Below are 18,289 nucleotides of genomic sequence, written 5' to 3'. Positions count from 1 at the left end.
CACCAACAGATATTTGGAGATGGAAGAGAACTGGATATCAGCTGGTCTCACAGCTGCTATCCAGACTAGACGCCTTCTTTTGGTAACATCCTATACATGAGCTGCCTCATGTTGCTTCCAGGTGGGGAAAGAATGAAAAGATAAACCATTTTCAACCTTATTCCCTTGCCGGTCGTGCTATCTAACTTTACAACCGACCGCACAGCAAGTACGAACCGTAGCTGGTGTTATCCGTGTACTTTCGCTCCTCTTTCGCTAGCGCTTTGTTCAGCCCAGAAACATGGCGCCTCAACCAAAAATCCTGGCCACGCCCCCTCTCGTGACATCACTCTCGACTTCCGGTATTTCAGACAATCCCTTTCCGTCAAGGATTTTTAATTTGTTGCGGTTTTTTAATTTGTTGTGGATTTTTAATTTGTTGTGGTTTTTTAATTTTTTGCGGTTTTTTAATTTGTTGCGTTTTTTTAATTTGTTGTGGATTTTTAATTTGTTGCGGTTTTTTAATTTGTGGATTTTTAATTTGTTGTGGTTTTTTAATTTGTAGATTTTTAATTTGTTGTGGTTTTTTAATTTGTTGTGGATTTTTAATTTGTTGCGTTTTTTAATTTGTTGTGGATTTTTAATTTCTTGCCGTTTTTTAATTTGTTGTGGATTTTTAATTTGTTGCCGTTTTTTAATTTGTTGCGCTTTGCACTTCCCAGCCACCGTAGGTCCGCGCTTTGTGTTTACGTCTTTGTACAGAAGCCGTGTACCTGCTCTCATTTACTGTTTTAGATGTTTGGTGGTGGTTGAAATTTTGTGAGGTTTCACCTGAGATTCTGGAATTTTGGGCAAAATACATTTATATAAAAAAATCGATTCAGGATTTTAATGAATGATATCACGTTATCCAAGCCAGAATTGATTTTAATCAATGAATTGATTATTAAAACCCACCCCTACTCCTGATACATCCGACAAACAGGGCGATGGTACAAAAGCATCTAACGAGCAAACAGCTTAAACTGCCTTTTAATTACTAATCCCTGGGATTACTTCAGAATGCCAGTAGTTTCTTCAGGGTGACTCTTTATTGTTAACGTGTAGTAAAAGTGAGTTTATGAAAATGAAACCTGCTATGATTCTGGAAGGAAAGAAAAAATACCACCCAGATCTTATCAAATTGATTTTTTTTTTTTATTTGTTCAGATTCAACATCAAAAATACTTACTAGTCCAACTCACCAGAAAGAGGAATAACACTAATCCAATATGCCTTAATACCAAACTGGGCAAAAAAAACCCCATGAAGTATTACTTTGCCTTACAGTCAACATTAAGTTGTCACTGGAGCTAGTTAACAGTCCTAAACCTCTCAAGTCATTAACACCGAAATGGGCATAAAACTAAAAAGGACCAGCTGTGAAGACTGTAAAATCTGTAGCCATGAGTTGACTGTAAAAAAGTATTCACTTCAATCACTTTGAGTTACCATAAAGATTTGTAAAAGCATCTTTTCAATGCTTTAACTGTTTTTAAGTGTCAGGGTTACATTGGTTTAGTTCTTACTTCATTAGAAAAGTGTTTGCCAAAGACATCTGCAAGAGTGATGAGCTATTAATAATCATCTCACTCACACCGTGTCTGACAATTGTCATCAGAAACAGACGTGACACGGAACCAGAGTGCTTAAGAATCAGTTGGTGCTTGAAAAGTTGTGGCTGCTCTGGTTCTATGGCTTTATTGGATGTAAGAAAGAATCATTCTGCTATTGCATACAGTTGCAAAGAAAGAAAAAAAGAAGAAAAATCTGATTTCTGTTGGTACTTTTTGGAAATTGCAAAGCAGATTCTCCCTCCCTCCACATATCAACACCAGCAGGGAGCGTCTTGTTTGCTCAGCTCCAGCAGGCCGGACTCCAGCTGCTCTGCATCGTCTTGGAAGCGCTCGGTAAAGGAACGAATCAAACCTGCTGCGCTGCCTTCGTATTCCACCAGCTCAACACTATCCCCTGGAAATCAAACACACACAGACTGAATGATTAACTCTGGCAGAACAGAGCTAATTCACTTGTTTGTATGCTTGTATAACTGTTGTCTGTCACAACAAGTTGAACAGTTAATATATTTTTAATGCCATTTGATTTGATATACCTTTATTAGTCCCACAAGGGGACATTTCATAAGGCTGCCGACCTATTGCACGCAATGGCGCCGCCATCTTACCCTCCGACCATAAGACAGGTCAGAGAGGTATATTTGTACAATTGTTAATATTTCTATGCGAGGATGAAGCAGTGCCATTACAGATTTGACACGTAGTCTTTAAGCAAACTCCAAAAAGGTATTTTTGGAAGCTTCCAAATAAAACTTGGATATAGAGAAGCGTAATCATCCTTTCCATTCATTACCTCACAACACTATATTAATCAGATTTAACATTTTAGGATCTGTAAAATCACATACATTATGATTTCTCCTTTTTTCAACTGAAAATAATGTAGACATTGAACTCAATCAAGTCAATATGTTTTATCCAACCAGATAAGTTTATATCACAAGTTTTTTGCTGCAAAATGAGATTGACTCTGTCACCATAAGACCATCTATCAGTCTGTAATTGAAAGGGGAGATAAGCTGCCAAATGTATTCAACCTGTGTCTGATAAATCAGTCCAAGTCAGACTGCGAATGTTTGCAGAACACTTCCTTCTATCAGCCAACCTGTGCAATTGCCTTGCGATCAGTTGCAATTGGTAACAGAATGTCCAAAAGAATCACATTCTGAGCCCTCTTGTTTGCAGTATTCCAATAGTGTTTTAAAATTGACACCTTACCATGCAAATTGTCGTTTCGTTTCCCCCGATCCCAACCCTAATCATCACATGCTTATGAATAGTTTTATAGAAGTGAAAACAGCTAGACCGGTTATCAAACATAAATAAATAAATCAGACAGCACCCTGTTAAAACAGAGTCATTTCCATACCGCTGATTCTTGTGTTGGCTTGAACAAACATCTTGCGAGCCTCCTTCCTCAGCAGCACCGTCTCGCGCAGGCGCAAAAAGTTGTGAGCGCCAGTGTCGCTTACAGTGGAGTACTTGTCATAGAAAGCCCTGCCTCCTTCCACGTCTGCCGTCGACTTAAAGACCTACAAATCAGTTTACAAACTGTGGATTCAGCTTAACAGCATACTGAATGAAATCAACAGAAAGACGACAATAAAGCTTAGATGATGGCTTAGAGTAAACTTAGGTGGAAAGTTTGGATCAATCTAGTTGCAAAACAGGTTACAAAAGCTTGACTCATTTCATTGTTTTGTTCAACCCTCAAACTAAAATCCTAACTATAAGTTACTGCAAAAGTAAATAATACACAAATTCACATTTGCCATGGTGCACCCAATTAAGTTTTAATATATATTTTTTTAAACATAAAACACTCAACTGCTAATCAAAATTGTTGCTGCTTAATTTAGTGGTGCATGTAGCTGTCAAATCGATTCTAGTGAATTATTCTATTTTGCATCCATTGATTGGAGAAGTATTGATTACCTGCAGTTTACAAAGGAACCTATGGATGGCGTTCTTGCCCACGGTGGGGATCTTGCTTCGGTCCAGTGTAATTTGTGCATCGGGCTTGCCATCTTCTCCCGTTACTTCCTCCAGGCCCACCAGGCCCTCTCCAGCCTCCAGCAGCACGCGTAGGATGACGAATCGAGCCTGCATGTGAGCCTGACACAAACACATAACGCCACATATAGTTGACGTACTGTCTAACAAACAAACTGAAATTTACCATCAACTTATTTATAAAAATGACACAGACGTATCGAGCTGAGGCTGTAAGAAACACATAGTCAACGTTCTGTATGCTTGATTGTAGAAACTGTTCAGCTAATACTTTGCAACTTTGAAGAAGAAGTGAAAAGAGGCCACTAGTAAGAGGAAAACTGCTCAGTGAGCAGACACATTACCTGTCTCCAGCGCTTGCTCTCAGGTGTGTAGAACTCCAGGCCCAGCAGTCCCGCTCTCACCATGCTGAGCCAGTTTATGTACACCACATCATCTGCATCCTGACCCTCATGGCCAAAAATACTGGCAGAGAAACACATGGATGTAAACGCACCGACCCCACAGAGAATCAGCCACACTCTTGGACATACATAATGACCACTACCTCCAACCCACTTTTATATATTTAACAAAAAAAACCATCCATGTCCAAAAACTGGAGTAAGACTGAAAAATAACTGTAAAAGTGGACTGAAGAGCTGCTTAAAGTTTCCAAACATCCAAATAAAGTGGGCACTATTTCACTTGGCTCTGGAGTTTGTTTTTTTTAATATTCATTACATATTTAAATAGATTGAAAGCCTTTGTTTTTGTTCCCAAAAGATTCTTGGATCCCACAAATATTTTTCCAGCTGCAAAAATCTGTCAGTTTATGGAAATTTGAGGGAGACTTTTGAATCCAAATGTGACTTTTATTTTCTTATTTATACAGTTTATTTGATCTCCTTTTTATTTTTACTTTATGTGCAATATTTGCTTCTCTACATGAAATATTGAGGAGATGCTGAGCCTAAGAATTTCACTGCTGGGAGTGATTGTTACCTGTAGATGCCAATAAGAAAACTTTTTGGTTAAGGTGGGATGTGTAAGTTAGTTTAACATATATAATACATATTTATTACAAGATACAGTGTGCAGGACATACCTGAGCACTTGTTTGTTGAGGCACAAATAGAGTCCGACACACTCAGCGCGGCATTCTTCATAAGAAGAAGCAATCGTGGAGAACTTACTGTCCCAGGTCTCGCTGCCCCGATACCAGCTGGACACCTGAAACGCATGTTCACACATTAAGTCTCTCTTTTATTCAGCAACTGAAAACTAAAGCATGAAAATGGCCATTAGATTTTAAAACCAAACAGAAAGGTGCACACAAAAACAAACTCACCGGTTCACCGGTCTCTGGGTTGATCACCTTACTTTGGTCAAAGTTAAACTTGCCCATGTCATCCTATGGATGGAGATTGAGGACACACAAACTAGATTTATTCACTGATTTTTTTAAATTGTCCAGAAAAAAAAAAATCATTAAATGAAACATTTTACAAAGAGGAACGGGCTATATCTGCTGCTCTTAACACACCACAGGAAGTAAACAGACCTGGACAAACAGCTTTCCGCTCCCGTGACCCAGAAGCTCGTGAAGTCCAACCTGCACTTCGAACGACGGGCCCTTCCATTTGATAAACAAATCCTGGAGAAAACAGAAGGATCAGGAGAATGTATTATTACACAGGTGTGTGAATGGAAAACAGAGATGGTGTTTAAGAGAATCAGAAAAATGTGTAAAATACCTTGTCACCCTCCTCCAGGAAGGTCAGTTTTTCCTTTTGCGTTGCATAGGCTACAGCCAGCACGTTACCAAGCGACACGTTTTTAAAGCCCTCTGTCTGTCTGATGTCATCGTCTATATACAAACAAACAAACAAACAAACAAAAACAAACAAACAAACAAGCTCAATGCTGTAATCAAGCTGGACTCAGCTGTTTGACAGTGTCAGAGATTTCTGCGCACGTACAGTTGGGGATGTTGATGCCAGCTGGTATTCCACTCCCAGCGAAGGTGAGAACGTCCAGTGAGGTGAAGTCCGGTTTAAGGAACGTATCCTTCTCAAACTCCTGCGGCCAAGGCAACTCAGGAAGCAAGACTTCTGCTGAACTCACCAGTTTGGCGAAACGCTCACTCATCGCCTTGTTCACAACGGCCACAAAACCTAAAACAGCATGACGCAATAAACTTAGGAAATCAAATCCACCACGTAATTTTTTAATGCTCATTTCCAGGTCTGTATTTTTATTTTTCGACTCTACTGGAGTAGTTTTGCATGACTCACAGCTTAAATTGTTATTCATCCGTCCCTTGGTGCACACACTCAGATTTTCCACCGTTTCAAACAAGCTTTTTTAGCTCCCTTCCCCCTCCCTTTAACACAAATTTTTGCTGATCGGCATGTGCCTGAAATAACCATATAAGGGATCGCCACTCTCACTGACATCACACAGAGCCAAGAGTAGGTTGGGAGAGAAAAAAAAATCCTTATCAGTCTCACACTGATAAGGATTCATGGACACTTGGACATATGTTGCCCAAATTAGATCCAGCATTTCAACAGTAGTACTAAACAACGTCCTTTACAATGCGTGTTCATTTAAAGACCACAGGCTGCAATTACTAATGGGGCAAAACACAGAAATGTATCCAGGGGAGATGCTAAGTCCATCTACTTAAGTAAGCTCAGCCAACCAGCAGGAAATAAAACCCGAAGAGACCCATAAGATCACAGCTTGCACAGCAATAGTCATGACAGTATCGCTCTTCTTCATCAGCTTGGCACTTACCTTCAAACTCTCCTCTGGAGCCAAATGGGTCTCTGTAGCTCTCGATGAAACCTATATAACTGAGAGGAAGCAAGACCGGGGAGGAAATGAAGGGATAATAAGGAATAGAGTGAAGAGCAGTATTCATTCACAGTGCAAAGGTCAGAATGAGTTTTAAGGGGAAGTAAATAGGCAGGAAATATAATAAATCAATTTCACTGAGCAGCAGAATTTAAACGGTGCTAAAATAGTCCCTCTCTAAAATTCATCGGGATCTCATAAACGTACTGTGCTGCTGATTAGTGGACTCACCTCTCCACAATTGGCCCCTTGTCTTTAATCCAGTAGCGCGAACCCTCTTTATGTGCGTCAATGGAGCCTAAGGTGAAGCTGCGTGTGTACTCTTCAAGCATCTTCCTCTGGTTCTCATTGGCAGCATAGGCCTGCAAGACATTCACAAACAAATTCTCTTTTAACAGGGGTTGGGCAGGGCACTTTGTCACACTTGCAACTAGTGCAAAATGCTGCGGTACAACCTTTAACTGGCAGAAGGAAATTTGACCACATCACTCCGATTTTGGCCTCTCTACAGTGGCTTCTAATTGAATTTAGGATCCGTTTTAAAGTCCTTTTATTGGTTTTTAAATCTCTAAATGGTCTGGCACCTGTTTATTTGTCTGACTAATGAAGCCCCACGTCCCCATTCGTTCCCTTCGGTCAGCTGAGCAGTTGTTGCTTTCGGTCCCAAAGTCACGGCTGAAACTTAGAGGAGACAGAGCGTTCTCTGTTGCAGCGCCGATGCTTTGGAATAATCTTCCTCTCCATATTAGACAACTACATCAGTGCCAGTTTTTAAGTCCTTATTAAAAACCTATTTTTATTCCCTGGCTTTTAACTCTGTGGGTAACTGACATTTTTATTAATTTTATTGCTACGTCTGGTTTCTGCTATTTTATTACTATATTTATATTTGTATTGTACAACACTTTGGTTTACCAGGTGTGTTTTTAAAGTGCTATATAAATAAATGATGATGATGATGATGAACGAAACAAAACTTATTTTGTAACTAGAACTCTGACAGAAACATTTTTTGGTTCACTCAATCTTCTCGTAAAGACAATTACTGATATTTTACTAACCCAACTTTATGTTTTAGATTTAAATGATAAAACTGGTATTCATGTAAGCTCCACTGCATTCTTAGCCGTCTCACCTGTGCTTTTTCAAGATAATAGCAGACTTTTTCCATGACACGGCTATAGTCTCCCCTCTTCACAGTGAACTCTTTGTCTTCAAAGCTGAAGCTGCCACAGCAGGACTCGCACTCCCCATCCACTGCGCAGTCTGTGAACCAATTATTTATTTATTTTCATTAATATATATTGAAATACTTTTTGCATGCCATTTTGTTTTGGCTTTTTTAACTGCAGTTTGACCTTTTTGCACAGCTGAAGCCAAGCGGACCTCATAGCAGGCTTTCCCTCCGTCTTCCTTCTTAAACAGACGCGTGTTGTAGGCAGACAGTTTCTAGAAACAAGCGACAAGAATAAACTGAGTAAGACTCAAAGGCAGATTAAAAACACATTTATCATAAGAAGGAGATTAAAAGAGATAAAAGAAACAATAAAATATTTATTTTAGATGTGAATTTGCTTACTTTTGAGTCGAGGAACTTCTGAGCCAGCTCAGCATCCTCCAGGCAGCAGTTTCCTGAGAAATAGGTGGTAATTCCCTGAAGCAAACAAAAACAAATTGAGTCAATGAGCCATGCATCCTCTCACAGGGAACAAGCATATTTACTGCTTTCCTAAAAAGCAGATAAAATCTCAGAATTAAGGGGGGGAAAGAAGAAGAAGTCAAAATAAAACCAAAGAGAACGAAACTTTTGCAGCTGAGGCCAAAACCATTTGTCACATTTCTCCCATCTATGAAAACCACTGGCTATTTAATCAAAATTGTTAACCAGCCAGCCTGCACTTGGCTTTAAATGATTAAAAGATCCCACCTTGTCGCCCAGCCCCAGCTGTTTCTGTCGGTTTTCCAGCGAGTAGAGGAGACAGGAGCAGCTGTCCCACAGAGCCTCCATCTCAGCCGGCTGCTCCTGAAAGGCCTGGCTGGCCCAAACCAGCGCTTTCAGCTTGTCCTAGTGTACATGCCACAGATGCAGACAGATAAACACATCAGATTACACTATATCAGGCACACTTGTTCTGAACACCACTGATATCTTTCAGGTTTCTAAAGTTACATTTTGTTAGCTTCGTGTTTACACTCTACGAAGCTGCTTTTACAGTTGTCCTCAACCTATAATCTGGTTAAAAAGTATCTAAACTAGATTGACAACTCTTACTGCAGGCCTGTTTTACCTTAGGCAGATTTGGGATGAACTTTGTGTCTCCAAAAGACTTGTAGTTGCCCATGTTTGCATACAGACCTGCTGCATACACCAGAAAGGCCTGAATATCATAAACGAGAAAACATCGAAGAAACATTTTTATATGGCTGCAGCCGTTTGTGGATGAAAGCTTGTTTTAGAAAGAAATGAAACGGCAGAGAGACGGCGAGGCCGTGTACCTGATACTCCTCAGAGCTGAGCCCAGCTGCTGTGGCGACCTGTTCCAGCTGTGCAGGCGTCTGCTTCCTGAAGATTCTCTGCAGCAAGACAAAGATGTTTGCAGACTCGGGGGACGTCTGCAGCAGTACTACCAGACCGCCATACCTAAGACAAACGTTCAAACAGATGTATTTACATTTGTTATTTTTAAAACCAGCAGGACGGCAAATTTTAAATAACCTGAAGTCTTTTGTTGTTTCAAGAAGGTGAAACATGTAATTTCAGAGTGTTGACATTCTCACATTTTTGCATTAGTAACATACCAAGATGCGCGTGACAGGTAGTGGGCGTACATCTTCTCCTGAGGTGAAAGCAAACGAAAGGCCTCGCTGCAGTCGAGTGCGGAGATTCCAATGTCATTTGGGAGGTAGTACTGGGAGTCCACCATCTTGAGTCTGAACGTTACACTCGTGCTGTATTAAAATAGCAGGAAAGGAAAGTGGGGAACATGTTAGGAGGAAATGTGGGACAGCAAGATAAGTGGTGCTTCAAGTTAGAACCTACAACTTTCTTCTTTTTTTTTTTGTTTAAACCGTGGGTATTTGCACACCTGTCTCTGTCAGGCAGGACATGCAGTGTAGAACAGCTTGTGTACGATACAAACACACTGATATTTACTTGCAACAGTCCTACAGATACTAGAATGACTTCTATGTATAATTATTTTAAGAGTCTTTTTAAGAGTTGGGTTTGCCAGCTTCTTGTCCTTCCTCTTTTGGTTGGTCCCTTTAGGGGTCACCAGGTCATCTCACCTAATATCTAGCATCCTCCTCTACCACACCAATCCTTTTACTTCTTCTGTTGTTGTCTTCTTTTTCTCCTCCCTTTGCAGCTCCATATTCAACATCCTTTGTCCATTATATCCACTATCCCTCCTCTGCGCATGTCCAAAACATCTCAGCCTTGTCTCTCTAACTTTGTCTCCTAACTGGTGACTGTTAGCTCATTTCTGAACTTATCCATCCTGAGAGGTGAGGGTGGGGTGGTGGATAGGTGTGGAAAGGGGGGGAGACAAAGGGGATGGGTGTGTGTCTTTATGTAAAACTGATGTCTGTGTGTCCCCTTCCATTTTAATATCCATCTGATTTTCACTCATACTCCTCTTTTTACACATCATACGCTCACACACCAACACATACACCGAACGTTTCTCTTTCAATGCAGAGGGCACATGGTTGCCATTGAGATCTGTAGCCTTGGGTCTTCAGGCCCCCAAAAACTTCTCTTTGGCTTGTTGGTTGCGTTATTGCAGTTTCTTGCCATCATTATCAAGTACATTATCATGACACGCGTGCACATTTGAGCAACCCACTGTGCTTTTCTACATGTGCTCTGTCACCTCTTTAGTTCTCTTATTTTCTCCCCCTCTCTTTTTTCTTTCCGTCTTTTCCCCTACCTGTTAGCTCTGACATTGATATATTTTGGAACTGCTGTGAAAAATAATAGTATTAATAATAATAATTAATAAATAGATAAAGGAAGAAGAAAAATGAACAAGCAGCCTATAGAGCCGGGGTGGGGGAACTCCAGGCCTTGATCCAACACAGCTGATTTAAATGGCTAAATTACCTCCTCAACATGTCTTGAAGTTCTCCAGAGGCCTGGTAATGAACTAATCATTTGACTCAGGTGTGTTGACCCAGGGTCCTATCTAACACAGCACGACACAGGCCCTTGAGGCCTGGAGTTCCCCAACCCTGCTATAGAGAGTCTACAGAGCTCCTCAAGCAAACATGTTTGTCACAACAGTATATTTAGATCATAAATGTAATTGCAAAAGCTGCCAGACCGGACAGGCTTAAAAAAAACAACAAAAAAAAAAAACATACCAGGTCTCACTCTTGCACATCTTCCCTTTCAGTTTTGCTGCTATCCTTTTGTCACAAATTATTCCAGGCACTCATCTCCACCACTCCAAGCTCAACCCTGCCTGCACTTGCTTCTTGACCCCGCTTGTGCACAGTTCGTCCCTTTAACATCTTTACTGCCTCTACTTCATGCATCTTCACTGTTAAAAGTGCTTCCTTCTTATTCACACACACATGTATTCTTGTCTTGCTTCAAAGACTTTCATTACTCTTGTCTCCAGAACATACTTCCACCTGCTCTATATTCTCACTGCAGCCCCCAAAGCTGGAGACTCCCATCTGATCTCATCTGTCAGCCTGTCCATCAATGCTGCAAATAAGAAAGGGCTCAGATCTCTGATGTAATTCTACCCCCACCTTAAAATCATCTGTCACCCCTACCACACCTCACTTACCTCATGTCCTTCACCACCCTCACATTCTTGTCTGCCACTCCTGAATTCTTATCTAGTACTATAGTTGCTCTCTTGGTACCCTAATATACTCAGATTTTCAGTTTGCAATAAAACACAAAAGGACTTCACCTAATGATTTTAGTTCCCAAATAAGTTTTTAATGATTCTTAGAAATTAACACTAATTCTTTAATAGATTGCCCTGTTTACATATTTTTTTTTAATATACTTCAATTGGGAGCTGTAGTGGTTAAAATAGAGCATAGTGCAGTGGCAAGTAAATTAAGATAAGATAAGCTTTATTGACATTGTAAGCACAAGCGTACAAAGAAACTGGAATTACATGAATTGAAGTGTGGTTATATTTCATATAAATATATTTCGGAGAAGCAGTAAAGAGAGAAGCTTTTGTGACAACAGGCGCTGATCGTCCAGTGAACCTTGACTTGCAGGACCGTGGCACAGATTCAAAATCAGTTAATATTACTCGAGCCTGTTTTATTTTCCGTTTCACTTTCCCCCCCAAAAAACTACAGTAACTGATATGAAGAGTCTACACACGAAAATAAATCCTGATTGTGTCTCTTTTAAAATCAGCAATCTACTATCACCAACACAACGATAGTACGTGTCTGAATTAAGTATGAATACAGAGGCTACAGCTAACTGAATAACGTTAGCTTCCTGAGTGCATGCTAAGACGGCTGCATTTAATAAAGACTCGGCGACTTCTGTAAACAAAATAATTAATCACAAAATGTGCAAGTCATTAATCGGTATGACTGTCTGCTAACTGATACACAAGTGAGATAAATATAAATAAAGGTAAAAGTCAACTCAAAAACTCGTTACCTTGATTCCGTTATAGCGCTGAGCGAATGTCAAATTGCAGTCTCACGCTGCACACTTCCTATATTCATTCAACGAGAGAATCAGCCCTCAGCCAATCAGAGGTTGTATATCGTGGCCGATGGAAACTTTAGCCAATCACTGAGCAGCTATGCCGAGCTTTTTAACGCGTTTCACATTGTGAATTTGAATAAGATTAAGTTCGAAGAACACCGCCGTTAACCACAGCAGGAAGGTTCAGGAAATGCTAACAAGAAACAGAGACTATAGCAGTCAGATAAGTGTGTATATGTACCAAAGTCTTCGAAAAGGTAGAGCACATGACGAGGTGGCCGAGTGGTTAAGGCGATGGACTGCTAATCCATTGTGCTCTGCACGCGTGGGTTCGAATCCCATCCTCGTCGGTCTCATTTTACAAGCACGAAAAATTTTGAACATTGTTCGTCCCTGATACATTCTCCCTTAATGCTGCTAAACATGAGTTATTCAGTCGCACAACCGGAACATCGAAGGGTCAGAATCCTACAAACTCGTTGGGCTATCACTCAACAGCGCCTCCTGCCCTTCCTGACAGCCCTACACCATCTCCTCCTCCTCATTTCTGGCCCTGATATTGAAAATTTGGCTTAGGAAAAATCAGCAGTCTTTCAGCTGCTTAGCACACAGAGCTATAAAACCACAACCACACATTCTTTCCTTTCATCTTCATTTAAACCAACACAAAGCACACAAAGTTTTTTCAGTTTTAAAGGTTTTTATTGAATTCTAAAAAAACAAACAAACAAAAACAAAACAAAACAAAAAATGATGGCAGACTACATTATTTACAAAAGCTGTGCAAGAGGACAAAAATGAAAAGTTTTCTTGATGAGTGGATAGCAGTTTTAGACAAATCTTAACAGACATTTGCATTTTAAGGACATCCGTGCGTGTTTGATTATTTTTGGTTTCATGCTTGGGTTTTCACTTCCCTCCTCTCAGGAGGTGTTGTGGGGAGTATCCAGCGATAGCAGTCTGAAAAGCGAAGGCTCTTGTCCACAGCACAGCTGGTGCAGTAAACAATCCCCAGAGCTAGCATTACTACCAGGAACACACACAGGGGCACCAGGAGGGCCACGAGCAGCCAGCTCTTGTCGTGCTTCCGTTGACCTTCAGCAGACTCTGCTTCTACCGTAGCTTTGACGCTAGCTTCTTCTGCACCATCCATGTTAGCTTCCTCTGAATTTGAACCATTTGCAGTGTCCTCTGCCACACCTGGACCAGAGTCTCTACTTCCTGCATCAGCATCCACGCCATTATTAATTTCATTGTCTATGTTGCCTTTTTGCGTCGGGGACGGGGATGTCTGATATCCCCTGGGTGACAGGGTGTCCCACTGGTTTAGGTGATTTCCTGACCTGTGAGACCCATCGGGGGGAAGTCCTTCAGGGGCCTCTGTCACCCAGTCAGCATCAAAGTTGGTGTCAACTTCAAAGTTTGGGTCAGGAGTGAATGAAGAGGACCAGGGAATATCATGGTCAAAGATGGCTACATGAACAGAGTTACCCGGGTCGGGGGTCAGAGTAGAATACTCTTCGTCTTCAAGCGAAGGCTGGCAGGTGTGTCTGTCTAACTGCAGGTCGTAGCCATTGTCGCAGAAACACTCGTAATCTCCGATGAGGTTGAGACAGTGCTGTTGGCAGGACGACCCCCTTGCACACTCATCTATATCTACACACTCTCCTTCGCTGCCCACCTCATAGCCAGCACCACACACGCACCTGAAGGACCCCACTGTGTTTTCACACACACCCTCACAGCTGCCATCATCGAGGCATTCATCCACATCCACACACTCGCCCTCGTCGTCTGGCTGATACCCTGAAAGGCAGGTGCAGTGGAAGGTACCTGGGATGTTGACACAGAGCTGGGGACACGGTCCTTGCTGACATTCATCTACATCGGAACACCTGCGGCCATCTGGAGCCATTTGATAGCCTGGGGGGCATGTGCACCGAAGACCCCGTTGGGTCTCCATGCAGTTATACTCACACCCCATCTCCACACAGGCCGGGTTGATGTGAGGCAAGTCGGTGGGACCTGCAGAGTCAGATAGCTCAGGTGGGTTGGTTTGGCTCAGCGTGTCAGGCTTGCAGCTGTATCCATCCTTATCTACTGTGAAGCCCTCAGAGCAGTAACAGTAGTAATCTGTGTCTGTGTTCTGGCAGTGCTGCTCACATCCGTGGTTCTTGCTACACCAGTCTTGGCTCTGTGGTTCCTCAATGGGTGGACAAAGTGGAGAATCGGTGGACCAGCCCACTGTTTCGTCGTCTCTCTGGATGCACAGAGCGGTCATCTCAGTAGGATCCGGATTTGCGCCGTCTGCAGGGCATTGCACGGTGGCCACAGACCCAAATGGCACATGAGTCAGCAGACTGCTGACAAGGTAAAATGGGGTGGTGTAAACAGGTGGACCTCTACCCTCATCTTCAAGAGGTGGGCACATGCCTTTGTAGTTGTACTGGCAAACATAGCCATTCAGTGGAACCGAGCAGGAGCCGTCAAGCCACTGGAAGTTTTCTTCGCTCTCACGCCCGCTCTCAGATGTGTGAACAATCATGGAAACGCAGCGATAGACTCCACAAGTTGATGGGGAGTATTCTTTGAGCCAGTCGGTGAACTGGACATTCTGGTCTCCTGTTGTAAAACACAAAGACAAAGATTAAAAAAATAAAATAAAATATGCAAGTTTACTGTGTATTTGAGTTTTGAGAGCTACTTGACACATTTAAAGGATGACCTTTATCATAAATAAAGATCCCATATTTACAGTCTACATGTGCTGATATTGTCATATTTGGAAAATGTTCTGTGCAGTCATTAATTGCATTCAAATGTGTATATGTGTGTGTGTTTGTGTGTTTTAAATTTGCCCCTAGGAGTCGCCAAAGTCAAAACAAAGTCTGACTCACAGGCACTTAAAAAAACAACAACGCCACAGCAAAATAATGTTGTATTCTACCCCCCACAAGAGTGGAGGTGGGGGGTGGGCCCAACAAAATGATGGGGAGGTTTGCCTCTAAGCTGTTCTGTTAACAAGCAGGCTGCAGAAATGCCTGCAATATATATTTAAGGAGTTTGTTTACTCTCTCAGGAATGTGCTGCAGTGGTACAACCTAGCACAACCGTAAACACTGAATCCAAGGTTAACTGTATCATATGGAAACATCTGAGTGCACACATATGTACATTTACAACATTCATGGCCAGTTCCTCCACAGTAAATAAACTGTTTGCAACAAACTAGGCAGAAAAGTCTGCATCTGCAGTTACCTTAACGGGGGTGAAGTCTTAGTATCTAGTTACCACTATATGGAAAAGAGAGCAAACATGGCTTTGTCCTTTAAATTATGACTGAAGAATAATAAAAACGGTTGCATTTCTCTTTGGATTTGATTTGCAACAGAAGAACAAAGCAGACACTTTGAGTGATGATAAAAAGCGTTTGTTTTTTAAGTGGGTGAGGTTTCCATAATGACTAAATCAGACTGAGGGGTAGCAGTGAGGTCAAAAAAATGGATTCCACATTGTCTACTGCACCAGCTGTGTCTGTGAAACAAAAGTAGTTCATCTAAATACCGTCCAGCCAGACTGGCCGAGGTATCAAAGTCTGACAGAGAGATTATAGAGGAACATATAGCGTGACACCTGTAGGTTATAATTAAAAAAAACCCTAAACATATCAACATCAAAGTCTATTCAAACACTATTAAAATGGTGAATGGATGTCAATGTTATAAAGAGCGAAAGCTCAAATTTCAAAAAAGATGAGACTTTGCCTGTGACCCAGACGAATCCTCTGAGCGGTCGGGTGGATGAACACTGACGTGGAGGTCTGTGCAACCCAATCCAGAGGTAAAGCTTTGACTCAGATCCCTGTGTCTCGATGGCTGACAGCAGCTCGTGGACGACAGCCGCAGCTTCTTGGTTATAAATCGTCGCCAAGGTCCCTCCGCGCTCCCGGCAGCTGCGCCCAGCCTCCCTGAACGTCTTCTTCTGGAGGAAGACAGCGTAACATCCTTCTTGGTAACAGACTCCATCGCTCTCCATAAGCGGAACTTTCTCTGCTGGCTTCTCCCTCTCTGCTTCCCTCAGCCTCTGAGCTCGGCTTCCAGGAGCCAGACAGACCGTCAGCAGCCACAGCACGCACAGAAGACTCATCCTGCTGCAACTGCTGCTGCTTCTGATGATTGTTTGCATCCTCCAAGACATGAAGTTTAAACTACACCAACATCTAAATGAGACAGCCAACCTTACTGTCAAAATAAATACTCCAGTAATGCAGCTGGTTTCTTTTCTGCCCTGTTATTGAAACTCACCTGAGCCAAACTGAGCTTCTATTGTTAGTTTTACAAATTACCGCTTTCCACTCCAGACTTAACTTTTTTTAAAAGAAATAAATACATAATTTGGTCTAAAGGAGCTATTTGAAGCTATTTTTCTTTGCCTTATTTTATCTGGGATGGGCAGATTCTTCAAAAATTAAGGAACTGCAGTGTAAAATAAATCCATTCAAACTGCCAATCCTGCTGCCTCAGATTTTATAAGAGCTTACTACAAAATAGATTGAACTGAAAGTCCGATAGAATTAACCCCAGAATGTCCAATTTAGTCCAGTAGAGTCCAAAAAACAGTCCAGTGAGTTACCAGTAGAGTCCAGAATTTAAAAAAAATGATTGAATGGGTCCATCTATCCTTGAGCTAAGTCCAAAATAGATAAAGTTGATCCTTGTATGAATTTAGGTGAATTTCTGGGACAGAAATCCTGCACTGCATCTGATCCTGCTCAGGCTTTCAAGCCTCTGCAAAGTTCTGAGAGAACCTTAGGAGAAGAGAAAGATGGGGGTGGGGGGTTGGGGTGTAAAGGCGGAGAGGCTACGTAGAGGAAAAAGCAGAGGGGGCTGGTAAAGTATGTGAGACTATGAGGGAATAGTTGAGGGGATGATGGGTTAGTGGGGCTTGGGAGGTGGGGAGCAGGGTTGGTATTGAAAACCCTCAGAGTGTGTTATGAAAACCATACGGCACCATTCTGTCCCCCATCTTGCCAATGGCTTTGGACACACGTATGCAGTCTCACACAGCCTTTAAGCCCTGCACTGCATCCACAGGATGGAAAGTGTCTCCAGCATTGTGAGATGCAGAATTTGTCCCTCTTCTTCTGACTCTTTCCCCCACCTGCCAGATTTTCTTCCTCTCAGTCTGTCATCATCTTTTTCATTTCTCTCTTCGCTTCTATTTTCTTTTTTACTCTTTTCTCATTTTCTTCCATTTCCCTCCCTCCTGTCTTTCCCCCGTCTTTCTACCAAGTCCATACCAGCTGGAAGACTTTACAGTCCAATGGAAACATTTGAGTGTGGAACAGAGGTCTACCTGTTGGACTGTTTGTTGGGTTCATTGCTGTTATAAAATAACTTTGAATGTGCACAGATGTTTAAGAGAATGAGTAGGTGTCCTTGTGTGTGTGATTTTGTGTGTATGTACGGGTGTATGTGTGTGTGGTTGCCACTCGGGGGCATATGGAGGAGAGGAAACAGGAAATGCCAGATGTGCATCAGCTTGACCTCTCAGTAACTGGGGAGCAGGAGTGACTTGAGGGGGTACCTCCCGTCACATGATCTGGACGTGATGAGTGGCATGTCTGGAAGCAAAGTCAAACACTGAGATGGAATTTTTCCAAAGAAAAATATGATCTTTCTATTTTTCCATGAGTTTATGTAAAGAGCAAAGCCAAAGAACACTAAATGAAGCCGACAGCTGCAATTTGAAGATTCAGGTACTGAAGGGAAGGCTGCTGATGGGCACAAACAGCTATCAGCTGAAAGTCCACCATGCACAAGACTGTTGAACTGCTGAAAGCTAAAACACTGTATGGATGCTCATCGTGTTTCTTTGTGGGAAGCTTGACCTGCCACATGTCAATTACAAGCAGCTTTATGTCATTGCTTCACTCTCCAACTTTCCTCTTGGTCTGGCGTAAAAAGGCTTTTTGATACAAATTTAAACATGAAAGCATGATTTCACCTCTGTAGCCTCTTAACAAAGGATGATGGGATGGAAAAGTCACACTGCATTCAAAGTTGAACTTATTAGCTACACATTGTGTGGCTAATCCAAGCCACACATCCAAGCTCGTGTTTTCCCAGTGTACAGCAGA

At 41.9% G+C, this 18,289-nt stretch overlaps 2 protein-coding genes across 3 annotated transcripts; both read right to left on the bottom strand.

The window, feature by feature from the left end:
• Positions 1–717: 717 nt before the first annotated feature.
• dpp3 (dipeptidyl-peptidase 3) lies at positions 718–12,554 on the bottom strand. 2 transcript variants are annotated; one of them, XM_086309124.1, is made up of 19 exons: positions 12,392–12,554; positions 9,249–9,398; positions 8,946–9,090; positions 8,738–8,827; positions 8,377–8,514; positions 8,029–8,103; positions 7,808–7,898; positions 7,585–7,715; positions 6,681–6,811; positions 6,390–6,448; positions 5,570–5,764; positions 5,345–5,457; positions 5,152–5,244; positions 4,939–5,001; positions 4,696–4,820; positions 3,953–4,073; positions 3,531–3,710; positions 2,965–3,127; positions 718–1,989 (listed from the first exon to the last, which is right to left on the bottom strand). In XM_086309124.1, the coding sequence occupies exons 1-19, from the start codon at positions 12,550–12,552 to the stop codon at positions 1,847–1,849; spliced, it is 2,367 nt and encodes a 788-aa protein (XP_086165250.1). In that variant the 5' UTR covers positions 12,553–12,554; the 3' UTR covers positions 718–1,846. The 2 variants fall into 2 exon arrangements, with proteins under 2 accessions (XP_086165250.1, XP_086165251.1); XM_086309125.1 differs by lacking the exon at positions 12,392–12,554 and adding an exon at positions 12,100–12,259 and having other exon boundaries at positions 722–1,989.
• A 283-nt stretch (positions 12,555–12,837) lies between these two features.
• On the bottom strand, positions 12,838–16,933 carry cd248b (CD248 molecule, endosialin b). The gene is made up of 2 exons (XM_086309123.1): positions 15,915–16,933; positions 12,838–14,772 (listed from the first exon to the last, which is right to left on the bottom strand). The coding sequence occupies exons 1-2, from the start codon at positions 16,345–16,347 to the stop codon at positions 13,046–13,048; spliced, it is 2,160 nt and encodes a 719-aa protein (XP_086165249.1). The 5' UTR covers positions 16,348–16,933; the 3' UTR covers positions 12,838–13,045.
• Between the last annotated feature and the right edge of the window lie 1,356 nt (positions 16,934–18,289).

Source organism: Aulonocara sp. 'chitande type north' Nkhata Bay, linkage group LG10 (genome assembly GCF_057382095.1).
Source record: "Aulonocara sp. 'chitande type north' Nkhata Bay isolate Kocher_YH1m ecotype deep benthic linkage group LG10, A_spYH_male_GT1.1, whole genome shotgun sequence".
Classification (NCBI taxonomy): domain Eukaryota; kingdom Metazoa; phylum Chordata; class Actinopteri; order Cichliformes; family Cichlidae; genus Aulonocara; species Aulonocara sp. 'chitande type north' Nkhata Bay.
This window is presented reverse-complemented; position numbering and strand designations above follow the sequence as displayed.